At 45.4% G+C, this 14,060-nt stretch overlaps 1 protein-coding gene across 2 annotated transcripts in view; it reads right to left on the reverse strand.

Annotated features, from left to right (window-relative positions):
• Nucleotides 1–14,060, reverse strand: part of LOC139267485 (dynein axonemal heavy chain 8-like) — a 2,569,686-nt gene that overhangs the window by 707,517 nt on the left and 1,848,109 nt on the right. For both annotated transcript variants that reach the window (XM_070885867.1, XM_070885866.1), the window contains one exon: nt 8,661–8,822. In XM_070885867.1, the coding sequence (XP_070741968.1) occupies nt 8,661–8,822 (162 nt within the window). The remainder of the gene's footprint in view (nt 1–8,660; nt 8,823–14,060) is intronic.

The raw sequence follows: 14,060 nt of genomic DNA on the forward strand, positions 1-14,060 counted from the left end.
AAATAAAATTATAAACATATAGTTTATTGTTAAAAACCCTCCCCACGACGGTAAGTTTATTTTTAATCTTAATTAAAAAAATGTTTTTTTAAATTGCAAAGATATTTTACTTTTATAAGACATAATAACTTTAATTTCAATTACTTTTAAATATGTGTGGTCTGTTTTTTATTTTTTATTATGTTGTGTGATTGCTTTTGTTCCCATTAATAGCACTGAGAACTCATAGTTACACAAGTCTCAGTACTATTAATGGGAACCTGTGAAATACTTACCTGATTGGTTGAGCAGTCACACGCGACTGCATCTTCTGCGTCAGGACCCTCTGCACGGGAGCGCGCTTCGCAGTGCGGGAGGAGAAGGCCTCTCCATCGGAAATCAGGGCGCCTCCTAGACCACCAGATAAATTCGTTAAAAATATCCAGTGAGGAGGTAATTGCCCGCGGGAAGACCCCCTGAGGAATTTCTGGGCCAATATGTCCTGGAGGCAATAAGGAGGCAAGTCAAATTAGAGTTATTAATGAGTAATGAGCCAGATTTAGTTAACAGCCCAACTGTGCGTGAACCTTGATACAATAGCAATCATAACGTGATTGAGTTCAACATAGCATTTGAAAGATTTGAATGAAACAACTACTAAGATTCTAAATTTAGGAAGGCCGACTTCAATAGGATGTTAATGGCTAAAACAACAGGAGATCAGTGGGAGATGTTTAAAAAAGAATTTAATGTGATACAGAACCAGTTTATACACCTGAGGAGCAAGAGCTCTACTTGCCAAAAAGAACTGCCATGGACAACTGGAGAGGTAAGGGATAGCATAAAAGTAAAGGAAAGGGTATACAAAAATGTAAATAATAGCACCGATCCTGGCAAAAGGGAAAGATACAAAGAACAGCAAAAGGTCACAAAATAGATAGTAAGAGCTACAAGAGGGGAGAAGGAAAATAAACTTGTAAGGGATTTCAATATCACGACAAAGAATGTTTACAGTTACATTAGGAGCAATGTTGGCCCCTTAAAAACTGAAAGTGGAGATATTGCCAATGACAATGGGGAAATGGCAGACATGTTGAATAATTAGTTTGTGTCAATATTTACAGTAGAAGAAGGTAGCATGTTGGAAATCCGAAAGAAACGAATATTGATTCGGGGACAGGGACTCAATAAAGTTAACATAAGTAAGTTAACAGTAATGAAGAAAATAATGGCACTGAAGAGTGACAAATCCCCAGGGCCAGATGGTTTCCATCCCAGGTCTTTAAAGGAAGTAGGTGAGCACATTGCAGATGCCCCAATTATAATCTTCCAAAATTTAATGATACCCAGACTTCAAGGGTTAAGTTACAAGACGAGATTACATAAATTAGGGATGTATTCCCTAGAATTTAGAAGGCTAAGAGGTGATCTGATCGAAGTTTTCAGGATATTAAGAGGAACAGATAGGGTAGATAGAAACTATTTCTGCTGGTTGCAGATTCTAGGAGTAGTATAAAAATTAGACCCAGACCTTTCAGGAGTGAAATTAGGAAATACTTCTACACACAAAGGGTAGTAAAAGTTTGGAATTCTCTTCCGCAAAAGGCAATTGATGCTAGCTCAATTGTTAATTTTAAATCAGAGATTGATTGCTTTTTGTTAACCAAAGGTATTAAGTGATATATGGAGCCTGATCGCAGATCACCCATGATCTCATTGAATGGTGGAACAGGCTCGAGGGGCTGAATGGCCTACTCCTGTTCCTTATGTTCCTAAGAAGCAGAAGTAGAAGAAATAGAAGTAGGAGCTCCAGAGAAATGACAGGGAGAGAGCTAGGTGATTTTCAGATGCAGCTCTGGAGGCACTGGTTGTGGTCATGGAGAGGAGCCACACTGGCAGGGAGCTCTCCCCATACACCTCTCGAATGATGTGGCAGGAGATAGCCGTTGATGTGATGGCGGGCACTGTGATGTCAAGGTCGGCCATCCAGTGCTGAAAGAAGTTTAATGACCTCACACGGGTGATCAAGATGAGTGAAGGTTTCAGCAAATGCCATGTACCACCATCTGCACCACAAGCCTCACAATCTGCTCAATGCATCATACCCCCAGCACTCAGCTACCAACAGTCTCAACCTATCACGACTCACACCTCACAATCAAAGCTTCACCATCCTCCCTGGTTCAAAGAGAAGACAATGTAGTCCTGGCGTAAAGAGCCTCACTGACCTCCCGGATGTAGCGATGAACAGCGAACTGGGAGATTTTAGGTAAAGATTGGTAGGATCCACTGGCGAAGAAATTGAAGGCCATGGTAACCTTGACTGCCATTGGGAGAGCTGTTGTTGCCCTGCTTCAGGCTGCAGGTCTAGTTGCAGGAGGTGGCAGTGTTCTGTGACCACCTCCGTGGTGAAGTGGAGCCTCCTAATACACTGCTCCTTGCTTAATGGATATACGAGAAGTGCTCTCGGAAGACCCTCGCTGAGCAAGGCTTCCTTTCGAGAGCCCTTCTGGCCCTCTTCCTTCTCCCTCTGCACACATCTTCTCATCATCTTTGCTGCCTCTGCTTCCTCTGTCAAAGATCCACCAGCGCGAGGTGGATTGCCAGTTCAACCCCCATGACTGTGAGCAAGTGTTGTGAGCAGAAGCTTTGAAAAGGTAATTCAGGCACTCTCCACTTGTAACATTACACCCTGTTAACACAGAACCTTGAAAGAATTTAATAAAGCTGCTGGAGTACAGAAAGTTGCACAGAGCCAGTCAAACTGCAGAAACATGTCAGCTGCATATTGTTGCTTATGACCCCTTTAAATATCACAGCTGGAGTCTCCTTTCAGCTTGTCAGCACTTGCTCAGCTCATCAAAGTTAAGGCATGCCAGTAAGTGGAGCAGTGAAGTCCAATCTAGCAGATCGGATGTCAAGTGAGCATTGCATACTCACTAACATCACGATCTGCTGCATTTCAAAGATTTTTGTGATCGCTGCTATAGGCAGCGCTGCCAGCCACCCCAAAATGGTGGCTGTTATGTCTTGAATAAAGAATCTGACCAGATACTGTAAGCTCAAAGGAATGTGTGACCATAGTCCTTTATTACAGGTTTCCAGAGTGCCTCTCCAGCCTGTGAGGCCTGCTTATGTATCGGACCTCCCAAGGGATTGTGGGATCCCTTGGGACTCCAGGAAATGAGCCCTCTGGTGGTTAAACAAGGTATTTACAAGTTTACATATATAACAATCCCCCCCCCCAAAGTCAATAGTGTAACTATTTACAATGTGAGTCGATCTGGGGCCTTCCTTTCCCTGATCATCTCGGTACAAATGCTGGTTTTAATGAGTTGTTTCTTGGGCCCTCGCTGGGCTGCTGCGCAGCTGGCCTTGCCAGGCTGCTGGGTATGGTGAGTCCTGCTGGGCTGCTGCAGGTGATGGGTTCTGCTTCATGGTCAACCGTTGGGTCGGTTGCCACTTGTGTGTATGTTGGGGGTTCGACAAAGGTAGAGTTTGTTGTGGGTTGTTCTGAATAGTCCGTGAATCTGAGTTTGGTTTGGTCCAAGTGTTTTCTGCAGGTGAGTTCATTTGAAAGTTTGACCAGAAACACCCTACTCCCCTCTTTCGCCACGACGGTGCCGGGAAGCCACTTGGGACCCTGTCCATAGTTCAACACAAATACAGGATCATTAATCTCGATTTTGCGTGACACATTTGCACGATCATGATATGTATTCTGTTGAAGCCGCCTGCTCTTTACCTATTTGTGTAGATCAGGGTGGACTAACAAGAGCCTTGTCTTAAGTGCCCTTTTCATGAGCAGTTCAGCGGGGGGACCCCAGTGAGCGAGTGGGGTCTTGTGCGGTAACTAAGCAGGACTCGGGATAGGCGAGTCTGCAGTGAGCCTTCAGTTACCCTCTTCAAGCTCTGCTTGATTGTTTACACTGCTCGCCCTGCCTGACCATTGGATGCTGGTTTAAACGGGGCAGATGAGACATGATTGATCCCAGTGTGGGTCATGAACTCTTTGAACTCGGCACTGGTGAAGCACGGCCCATTGTCACTCACAAGGACATCAGGCAGGCCATGCGTGGCAAACATGGCCTGCAGGCTTTCAGTGGTGGCAGTGGACGTGCTTGCTGACATTATCTCACATTCAATTCATTTGGAGTATGCACCTACAACCACAAGAGTCATTTTTCCCAAGAATGGGCCTGCATAGACGACATGGACCCTAGACCATGGTTTGGAGAGCCAGGACCATAAACTTAGTGGCGCCTCCCTGCGTGCACTGCTTAACTGTGAACATGTGTTGCATTTGTGCACGCAGGACTCTTAAGTCTGCATCGATACCGGGCCACCACACATGGGATCTGGCTATCGCTTTCATCATTACAATGCCTAGGTGGGTACTGTGGAGGTCACTAATGAAAGTGTCCCTGCCCTTTTTTGGCACCACTACCTGATTACCCCATAGGAGGCAGTCTGCCTCTATGGACATTTCATCTCTGCGCCGCTGGTACGGCTTTATTTCTTCCTGCATCTCTAACAGGACATTAGACCAACTCCCATGGAGCACACAGTTTTTTTACTAAAGACAGTAAGTGGTTCTGGCTCGTCCAAGTTCTAATCTGTCGGGCTGTAACAGGTGATTGCTCACTCTCGAATGCTTCCATTACCAGAACTAAATCTGCGGGCTGTGCCATCTCCTCTCCGGTGGTGGGCAATGGTAGCCTACTGAGAGCATCAGCACAGTTTTCTGTGCCTGGCCTGTGACGGATGGCATAGTTGTATGCGGACAACGTGAGCGCCCATCTCTGGATGCGGGCCGATGCATTCGTATTTATCCCCTTACTTTCAGAAAAGTGGGATATAAATGGCTTCTATCGAAGCATAGAAACAGAGAAAATAGGTGCAGGAGTAGGCCATTCGGCCCTTCGAGCCTGCACCGCCATTCAATGAGTTCATGGCTGAACATGCAACTTCAGTACCCCATTCCTGCTTTCTCGCCATATCCCTTGATCCCCCTAGTAGTAAGGACTACATCTATCACCTTTTTGAATATATTTAGTGAATTGGCCTCAAGAACTTTCTGTGGTAGAGAATTCCACAGGTTCACCATTCTCTGGGTGAAGAAGTTTCTCCTCATCTCGGTCCTAAATGGCTTACCCCCTTATCCTTAGACTGTGACCCCTGGTTGTTTCCAATTCAAATTTGAGCCCAAACAGATATTGACGCATTTTCTTTACCCCATAAACACACTCTAAAGCTTCTTTTTTGATCATGCTGTAGGCCCTCTCAGCCTTAGACAGACTTCTGGATGCATAAGCAACCGATTGCAATTTCCCAGATTCATTAGCTTGTTGCAATACACACCCGACACCGTATGACGACGCATCACATGATAGTACCAAATGCTTACATGGATCATACAACACAAGCAATTTGTTTGAGCATAACAGTTTCCTAGCTTTCTTAAAGGCATTTTCTTGGATTTTACCCCATACCCATTCATTTCCTTTACACAGTAAAGAGTGCAGTGGTTCTAACAGTGTGCTAAGACCCAGTAAGAAGTTACCAAAGTGGTTCAGGAGTCCTAGAAACGACCGCAGCTCCGTCACGTTCTGTGGTCTCGGTGCGTTCTTGATTGCCTCCATCTTCGAATCGGTGGGCCTGATGCCGTCTGCCGCGATTGTTCTCCCCAGGAACTCCACTTACTCCACTTCAGGTGCCAGGAAAATGCACTTCGAGCATTTTAGCCTGAGCCCCACACGATTAAGAACCTCCTCCAGGTTCTGCAGGTGTTCGACCTGTAACCAAGATGTCGTTCTGGAAGACCACGGTGCGCGGGACCGACTTCAGCAAGCTTTCCATGTTCCTCTGGAATATCGTCGCAGCTGCTCGAATCCCAAATGGGTATCTGTTGTAAATGAAGAGACCTTTGTGCGTGTTGATGGAGGTGAGGCCCTTCGATGATTCCTGCAGCTCCTGTGCCATGTAGGCCGAGGTCAAGTCCAGCTTCGTGAATTATTTTCCTCCCACCAGCATCGCAAATCCCACTCAAACACCCATTGTGGGAGGTGTGAAAGTCATAAATAATTCATACAATTGAACACAATACTCCAGCTGCAGCCAAACTCAGTTTAGCACATCTTCCGAGCTTTTGAACTCTACGCCTCTATTTATAAAGCCCAGGATCCCATATGTTTTCTTAACTACTTTGTTAATCTATCCTGCCACCTTCAAGGACCTGAAGGTAGCACCCTTCTTGTACCCCCTTTAAAATTGCAGCTTTAAGCATGTATTGTCTTTCCTCAATCATTCTCCCAAAGCGTATCAGTTTACTTCAGTTTGATGGATTAAAGCAATTACTCCATGAAACTGCAGTCAGATTCAGGTGAATTTATACTGGGGAACAAAGAAATGGCAGACCAGTTCAACAAATTTTTGGTTCTGTCTTCACGAAGGAAGACACAAATAACCTTCCGGAAATACTAAGGGACCGAGGGTCGAGTGAGAAGGAGGAACTGAAGGAAATCCTTATTAGGCGGGAAATTGTGTTAGGAAAATTGTTGGGATTGAAGGCCGATAAATCCCTGAGGCCTGATAGTCTGCATCCCAGAGCACTTAAGAAAGTAGCCCTAGAAATAGTGGATGCATTGGTGATCATTTTCCAACAGTCTATCGACTCTGGATCGGTTCCTATGGACTGGAGGGTAGCTAATGTAACACCACTTTTTAAGAAAGGAGGGAGAGAGAAAATGGGTAATTATAGACCGGTTAAACCTGACATCAGTAGTGGGGAAAATGTTGGAATCAATTGTTAAAGATGAAATAGCAGCACATTTGGAAAGTAGTGACGGGATCGGTCCAAGTCAGCATGGATTTATGAAAGGGAAATCATGCTTGACAAATCTTCTAGAATTTTTTGAGGATGTAACTGGTAGAGTGGACAAGGGAGAACCAGTGGATGTGGTGTATTTGGACTTTCAAAAGGCTTTTACAAGGTCCCACACAAGAGATTGGTGTGCAAAATTAAAGCACATGGTATTGGGGGTAATATACTGACATGGATAGAGAACTGGTTGGCAGACAGGAAGCAGAGAGTCGGGATAAATGGGTCCTATTCAGAATGGCAGGCAGTGACTAGTGGGGTGATGCAGGACTCAGTGCTGGGACCCCAGCTATTTACAATATACATTAATGATTTGGATGAGGGAATTGAGTGTAATATCTCCAAGTTTTCAGATGACACTAAACTGGGACGCTATGTGAACTGTGAGGAGGATGCTAAAAGGCTGCAGGGTGACTTGGACAGGTTAGGTGAATGGACAAACGCGTGGCAGATGCAGTATGTGAGGTTATCCACTTTGGTGGCAAAAACACGAAGGCAGAATATTATCTGAATGGCGGCAGATTAGGAAAAAGTGCAACGAGACCTGGGTGTCATGGTACATCAGTCATTGAAAGTTGGCATACAGGTACAGCAGACGGTGAAGAAGGCAAATGGTATGTTGGTCTTCATAGCGAGGGGGTTTGAGTATAGGAGCAGGGAGGTCTTACTGCAGTTGTACAGGGCCTTAGTGAGGCCTCACCTGGAATATTGTGTTCAGTTTTGGTTTCCTAATCTGAGGAAGGATGTTCTTGCTATTGAGGGAGTGCAGCGAAGATTCACCAGACTGATTCCCGGGATGGCAGGACTGACATATGAGGAGAGACTGGATTGACTGGGCCTGTATTCACTGGAGTTTAGAAGGATGAGAGGGGATCTCATGGAAACATATAAAATTCTGACGGGACTGGACAGGTTAGATGCAGGAAGAATGTTCCCGATGTTGGGGAAGTCCAAATCCAGGGGACACAGTCTAAGGATAAGGGGTAAGCCATTTAGGACTGAGATGAGGAAAAACTTCTTCACTCAGAGAATTGTTAACCTGTGGAATTCCCTACTGCAGAGAGTTGTTGATGCTAGTTCCTTGGATATATTCAAATGTAATTTAGATATGGTCCTTACGGCTAAAGGGATCAAGGGGTATGGAGAGAAAGCAGGAAAGGGGTACTGAGGGAATGATCAGCCATGATCTTATTGAATGGTGGTGCAGGCTCGAAGGGCCGAATGGCCTACTCCTGCAACTATTTTCTATGTTTCTATGTTTCTATGAAACAGAAGTAAAGGCCCCGATATTTAAGTGGAGGGCACGCAGGGGACTTGTAGCAGTGAGGAAACCCAGAAGTACGGGAAACCTGGAGGTCCTGCCCAATTTATTTTATCCATTTCCCGGCTGGCAAGCAGCTGGATTGAGGGGCCAGATTGAGTGCTGGGTTTCATATTTTTAAGAAGTTAACTCCTGCCCGACATGGGGGGTTAAAATTTTCCCCATATTATCCCTAAATCAGATCTCTACATTGTGTCAGTGACTTAGTAAATGAGTGAAATTGCAATCTTGCTTTCTTTTAAGTATTATTATACATCGAAAAACCACAATATAGCTTTGATATATTTGCATTAAAATAAGTCTGCATTGTTTATATTTAGAGATTACTGTGCTGCAAATGTCTATATGCGCCACAATTTTGTAAATTTGTGAGGTCATAGTGCTTGATAATCATCCATAAGAAATATTAAAACAATATTAAAGCTATACATGATAAATGATATATGCTGTATGTGTAGAGTTATATTGCACTGTCTTTACCTGAACCAGTTTGAGATTCCAGGGTGGGTGGTTAACTAATCCTTCTATTTCCACCTGGTTAGATACAGCTGCCTGCAGCTCTGTGTAGGTGTTACTGTCCAACTGTATACCTGGGAATAGATCACTGATCAGGCTTAGGAAAAGGGGCTCATCTTCATCCACCTGTTAATTAAATGCAAAATAAATTATGACTTGTCTCTTCTCACGCTGTAAAACATTAGAGCCTAGAAATTCTGGTGGCACAATGGCTCCATCAGAAGTGCAGCAGGACAGGACTTGCACCTGCCAGTTGGTTAAGCTGCTGACCGCACATTGGAATTATCAGAGGTGAGCAGGCTCTGCAAATCCAGCCCGTCATGCCAGAGTTACACTGGGGAATGGGCTGAAAAAGATGTGGGAAGACTGGAGTTGGGATTAAAAAAGCTCGGATTAGAAGGCAGATCCGTTGTGGGCGAAGTGGGACGGGGGGAGCGAGAGAAGACCTGGTGCAGCAAACATATATTATATATACATAAAATAATTGCTGCTTGAAGGAAAATGACAGTACTGGTGGAAGCTAGAAATCTAGAAATCAATGATGGCATTCAGAACTAAGAGAAGTGCCAATCTTTCTCAAAGCAGACCTTTATGTCTCCTCAGCTTTGACTCCAGACAGCATGACGTCTCATGGCATCAGGTAAAACTTGGGCAAGGAAACCTCCAACTGATTAAAACCAACTGCCCTCCCTCAGCTGATGAATCAATACTCGGCCATGCTGAACACAACTTGGAAGAAGCACCGATAGTAGCAAGGGCACAGAATATACTCTGGGTGGGAGAGTTCAATGTCCATTACCAAGAGTGACTCGGTAGTTCCACCACTGACTGAGCTGGCAGAGACCTGAACGGCATAACTGCCAGATTGGGCTTGCTGCAGGTGGTGAGAGAACCAGCATGAGGAAAAATCCTACTCTAGCTGATCCTCATCAATCTACTTGTCAAAGATGCATCTGTCCATGATGGTCACTCCTACCAATACTATCGGCCAGTCCTTGTGGAGACGATTAAGGTTAACGGATCTTTGTTGGCGCCCCTTCGCTTTGGGAGAGGGGTATGTCAGGGATGCCACATGACCAGTCAGTTATATGCTATCTGCATGAAGCCTTTCCTGTGCCTCTTGGGGAAGAAGTTGATGGGATTGATCTGCAAGGGCTGGGTGTGGAGGTTGTCATCTCGGCTTACGCCGATGATGTGCTCCTCATGGTCACGGATCCCATTGACTTGCGGAGGATGCAAGAGTGCCAGCTGATCTACTCGGCCACATCCCCCGCCAGGATCAACTGGGAGAAATTATATGGACTTCTGTTGGGTCAGTGGTGGGTGGACTTCCTGCCGGAGGAGCTCAGGCCTTATGGCTGGAGCATCACTCATCTCCTCTACCTTACTCCTGCCAAGGAAGCCTGGCTGGTGAACTGGCAAGAGCTGGAGGTCAAACCCACCGCTCGCCTAGGGAGCTGGGCAGGACTGCTCCTAATGCTGTCCTACAGGGATCGAACGTTTGTCATAAACCAGCAGGCGGCCACTATACTGCGGTACCAGTTGGTCACTTTGATCCCTCCCCATGCATTTGCAACCAAGATACAGAAGAAGCTCATCGACTTCTTCTGGGTCAAAAGGAAGCATTGGGTCTCTGCCATGATTCTGAGTCTCCCGCTTAGGGAGGGCGGTCAGGCGGCGGTGTGCCTTCATATCCAGGCTGCGACTTTCCATCTTCAGAGCCTGCATGTCGAGGATTCTCCCAGATGAATCGAGGAAGACTTGCTTCCACTCCCAAAGTGAGTTCTCTGGTGGCTGGCGACATCTTTCTTCCACCAGCTCATCATCATCATCATCATAGGCAGTCCCTTGGAATCGAGGAAGACTTGCTTCCACTCCAAAGTGAGTTCTCTGGTGGCTGTACAGTCCAATACGAGAGCCACAGACTCTGTCACAGGTGGGACAAATATTCGTCGAAGGAAGGGTTGGGTAGGGCTGGTTTTCCACGTGCTCCTTCTGCTGTCTGCGCCCGCCCTCTTCATGCTCTTTGCGTTGAGACTTGAAGAACTCAACACACTCCCAGATGCACTTTCTCCACCTCGGGCGGTCTTCGACCATGGTCTCCCAGGTGTCAGTGGTGATGTCGCACTTAACCAGGGAGGCCGTGAGGATGTCCTTATAACACTTCCGCTGCCCATCTTTGGCTCGTTTACCATCAGCTAAACAGCCCCAATTATGACATGCAGCTCCTATTTGTAAACCGGGGGTGCCGTGCCTCCTTGCGGTCATTCTTCTACCAGGAATTAATCAGGATTTGGAACAAAATCGCCTGCAGACAGGACTCTCCCCCATCAGGAGTGGCGGCTATCCTTCAGGAGCCGCTGCTCAGGAATCCACACCTCCACGTTCAGGGCCTTGGTGAGGCCACACCTGGAGTATTGTGTACAGTTTTGGTCTCCTAACTTGAGGAAGGACATTCTTGCTATTGAGGGAGTGCAGCGAAGATTCACCAAACTGATTCCCGGGATGGTGGGACTGACTTATCAAGAAAGACTGGATCAACTGGGCTTGTATTCACTGGAGTTCAGAAGAATGAGAGGGGACCTCATAGAAACGTTTAAAATTCTGACGGGTTTAGACAGGTTAGATACAGGAAGAATGTTCCCAATGTTGGGGAAGTCCAGAACCAGGGGTCACAGTCTAAGGATAAAGGGTAAGCCATTTAGGACCGAGATGAGGAGAAACTTCTTCACCCAGAGAGTGGTGAACCTGTGGAATTCTCTACCACAGAAATTAGTTGAGGCCAATTCACTAAATATATTCAAAAGGGAGTTAGATGAAGTCCTTACTACTAGGGGGATCAAGGGGTATGGCGAGAAAGCAGGAAGGGGGTACTGAAGTTGCATGTTCAGCCATGAACTCATTGAATGGCGGTGCAGGCTAGAAGGGCTGAATGGCCTACTCCTGCACCTATTTTCAATGTCTATGTTTCTATGTTTCAATAAGATCATGGCTGATCATTCCCTCAGTACCCCTTTCCTGCTTTCTCTCCATACCCTTGATCCCTTTAGCCTTAAGAGCCATAGCTAACTCCGTCTTGAATATATCCAATGAACTGGCATCAACAACTCTCTGCAGCAGGGAATTCCATAGGTTAACAACTCTCTGAGTGAAGAAGTTTCTCCTCATCTCAGTCCTAAATGGCTTACCCCTTATCCTAAGACTATGTCCCCTGGTTCTGGACTTCCCCAACATCGGGAACATTCTTCCTGCATCTAACCTGTCCAGTCCTGTCAGAATCTTGTACGTTTCTACGAGATCCCCTCTCATCCTTCTAAACTCCAGTGTATAAAGGCCCAGTTGATCCAGTCTCTTCTCATATAACAGTCCAACCATCCCTGGAATCAGTCTGGTGAACCTTCGTTGCACTCCCTCAATAGCAAGAACATCCTTCCTCAGATTAGGAGACCAAAACTGAACACAATATTCCAAGTGAGGCCTCACTAAGGCCCTGTACAACTGCAGTAAGACCTCCCTGCTCCTGTATTCAAATCCCCTCGCTATGAAGGCCAACATACCATTTGCCTTCTTCACCGCCTGCTGTACCTGCATGCCCACTTTCAGTGACTGATGAACCATGACACCCAGGTCTCATTGCACCTCCCCTTTTCCTAATCTGACCCCTCAGCCAATTTGTTCCAAAGAAACCAACTCCAGCCTATGCAATCTGTGCATATAAGAACATAAGGAATAGGAGCAGGAGTAGACTATTTGGACCCTCGAGCCTGCTCCGCCATTCAATAAGATCATGGCTGATCTGATCTTGGCCACAACTTCACTTCCCTGTCCGCTCCCCATAACCCTTGACTCCCTTATTGTTCAAGAATCTATCTATCTCCACCTTAAATATATTCAATCACCCAGCCTCCACAACTCTCTGGGGTAGAGAAGTCCAAAGATTCACGACTCTAAGATATTTCTCCTCATTTCCGTTTTAAAATGGCGATTCCTTATTCTTAAATTATGTCCCCTAGTTCTAGATTCTCCCACGAGGGACAACATCCTCTCTGCATCTACCCTGTCAAGCCCCCTCAGAATATTATACATTTCAATAAGTTCACCTCTCATTCTTCTAAATTCCAATGAATATCGGCACAACCTGCGAAACCTTACTTCATAAGACAACCCCTTAATCTCAGGAATCAGCCTTGTGAACCTTCTGTGAACTGCCTTGAATGCAAATGTATCCCTCCAAAATTGTAAAGTTGTAGCAGGAATTCCGACTTTTATACTCCATCCCCCTTGCAATAAAGGCCAACATTCAATTTGAATTCCTAATTACTTGCTGTACCTGCATACTAACTTTTTGTGTTTCACATACAAGGAACCCCAGATCACTCTGTACTGCAGCATTTTGTAAACTCACCCCATTTAAATAATAATTTGCTTTTTTAATTTTTCCTACCAAAGTGGATAACCTCACATTTTCCCACATTATAATCCATCTGCCAAATTTTTGCCCACTCACTTAGCCTGTCTATATCCCTTTGCAGATTATTTGTGTCCCCCTCACAGCTTGCTTTCCCACCTTTCTTTGTATCATCAGCAAATTTGGCTACATTACACTCTGTCCCTTCATCCAAGTCATTACTATAGATTGGAAATAGTTGAGGCCCCAGCACTGATGGCACCCCACTAGTTACAGTTTGCCAACCTGAAAATGACCCATTTTTCCCGACTCTGTTTTGTGTTAGTTAGCCAATCCTCTATCCATGCTAATATATTACCCCCAACCCCGTGAGCTCTTATCTTGTGCAGTGACCTTTTATGTGGCCCCTTTTCAAATGCCTTCCAGAAATCCAAATACACGACATCCACTGGTTCCCCTTTATCCAGCACCCTGCTCGTTACATCCTCAAAGAACTCCAGCAAATTTGTCAAACATGATTTCCCATTCATAAAACCATGTTGATTCTGCTTGACTACATTATAGTTTTCTAAATGTCCTGCTACTACCTCCTTAATAATGGACCCCAGCATTTTCCCAATGACAGATGTTAGGCTAACTGGTCAAAAATATGTTGCTTTCTGTCTCCCTCCTTTCTTAAATAGAGGCATTACATTTGCAGTTTTCCAATCTGCTGGGATCTCTCCAGAATCCAGGGAATTCTGGTAGATTACAACCAATGCATTAACTATCTTTGCAGCCACTTCTTTTAAGATCCTTGGATGCAGGCCAACAGGTCCAGGGGACTTGTCCACCTTTAATTCCATTAGTTTGCCGAGTACTTCTTCTCTCGTGATTGTTTTAAATTCCCTCCTCCCAATAGCCTCTTGATTATCAATTATCGGGATGCTTTAAATATCTCCGACCATGAAGACCTA

The sequence above is a fragment of the Pristiophorus japonicus genome, chromosome 7, assembly GCF_044704955.1.
Source record: "Pristiophorus japonicus isolate sPriJap1 chromosome 7, sPriJap1.hap1, whole genome shotgun sequence".
Lineage (NCBI taxonomy): Eukaryota > Metazoa > Chordata > Chondrichthyes > Pristiophoridae > Pristiophorus > Pristiophorus japonicus.